Here is an 865-nt window from a genome sequence, read left to right on the forward strand (position 1 = left end):
TGCGGCCATGGCGGCGGTGGGGCGGCGCGTCGCCGTGCTTTGCTTTGCCTCCGGTTGCTCCGCTTTGCTTGAGTTGGTCCGCGTTGAGTTGCAGCGTGCTGTGTTGCTCTGCGTTGAGTCGCTCTCGTCGCGTCGCTCTGCGTAGCGTTGCTCCGTGCCGCATTGCTCTGCGTTGCGTCGCGCCGCTGCCCTGCAGATGGCTGAGGACGGCACCGCCGTGCCATGGGAGCTGCCCGGCTGCGTGGTCAGTGTGTCGGACCCCTCGGAGCCGGACGTGGAGCCAAGCAGTTGCAGCGGGGCCATCCTGTGCCGCAGCCCGGGCCTGGTGCTGTGCCCTGCTGCCGTCTTGGTGCCCTTCCTGCAGCCCGACGTCACCGCCTGGCCCCATGGCGATGCCCTGCCACCCTCGGCGTTGCGGCCCGGGCTGCGCATCTCGGTGCTGCAGGCTGCCCCGCCGCCTGACGCCGTGCAGCAGCACGTCGCGTGCCCGCTGGCCCTGCTGCGCTGCGATGCCTTCGCCCGCGCGCTGCCTGGCACGCTCAGCATGGCCGAGGAGAGCACCGAGGCCCTGCCCTGGTTCTGCTGGCTGCGGGTGCCCGGCCTGGACACAGCTGGCGGTACCTGGACGCCCTGGGCCCCGGCAGCCACGCTGCACAAGGGCGCGGCGCTGCTGACCTGTGGGACGCCCTTTGGTGCGCTCTGCCCTGAGCTCTTCCTCAATGCGCTGAGCACCGGTGTGCTGAGCAATGCCACCGGGCCTCACCGTGCCCTGCTGCTCACCGATGCGCGCTGCCTGCCCGGCACCCAGGGTGGACCCGTCCTCGCCCTCGCGCCCGCATCCTCCCCACCACGCCTCGTGGCTGTC

The 865-nt window shown here is 71.6% G+C and overlaps 1 protein-coding gene across 3 annotated transcripts in view; it reads left to right on the plus strand.

The window, feature by feature from the left end:
- Nucleotides 1–6: 6 nt before the first annotated feature.
- The window catches only part of TYSND1 (trypsin domain containing 1), a 2,823-nt gene continuing 1,964 nt past the window's right edge, over nt 7–865 (plus strand). For all 3 annotated transcript variants that reach the window (XM_019617543.2, XM_019617544.2, XM_019617545.2), the window contains exon 1: nt 7–865. In XM_019617543.2, the coding sequence (XP_019473088.1) occupies nt 197–865 (669 nt within the window). In that variant the 5' untranslated portion in view covers nt 7–196.

The sequence above is a fragment of the Meleagris gallopavo genome, chromosome 8 (genome assembly GCF_000146605.3).
Source record: "Meleagris gallopavo isolate NT-WF06-2002-E0010 breed Aviagen turkey brand Nicholas breeding stock chromosome 8, Turkey_5.1, whole genome shotgun sequence".
Taxonomy (NCBI): domain Eukaryota; kingdom Metazoa; phylum Chordata; class Aves; order Galliformes; family Phasianidae; genus Meleagris; species Meleagris gallopavo.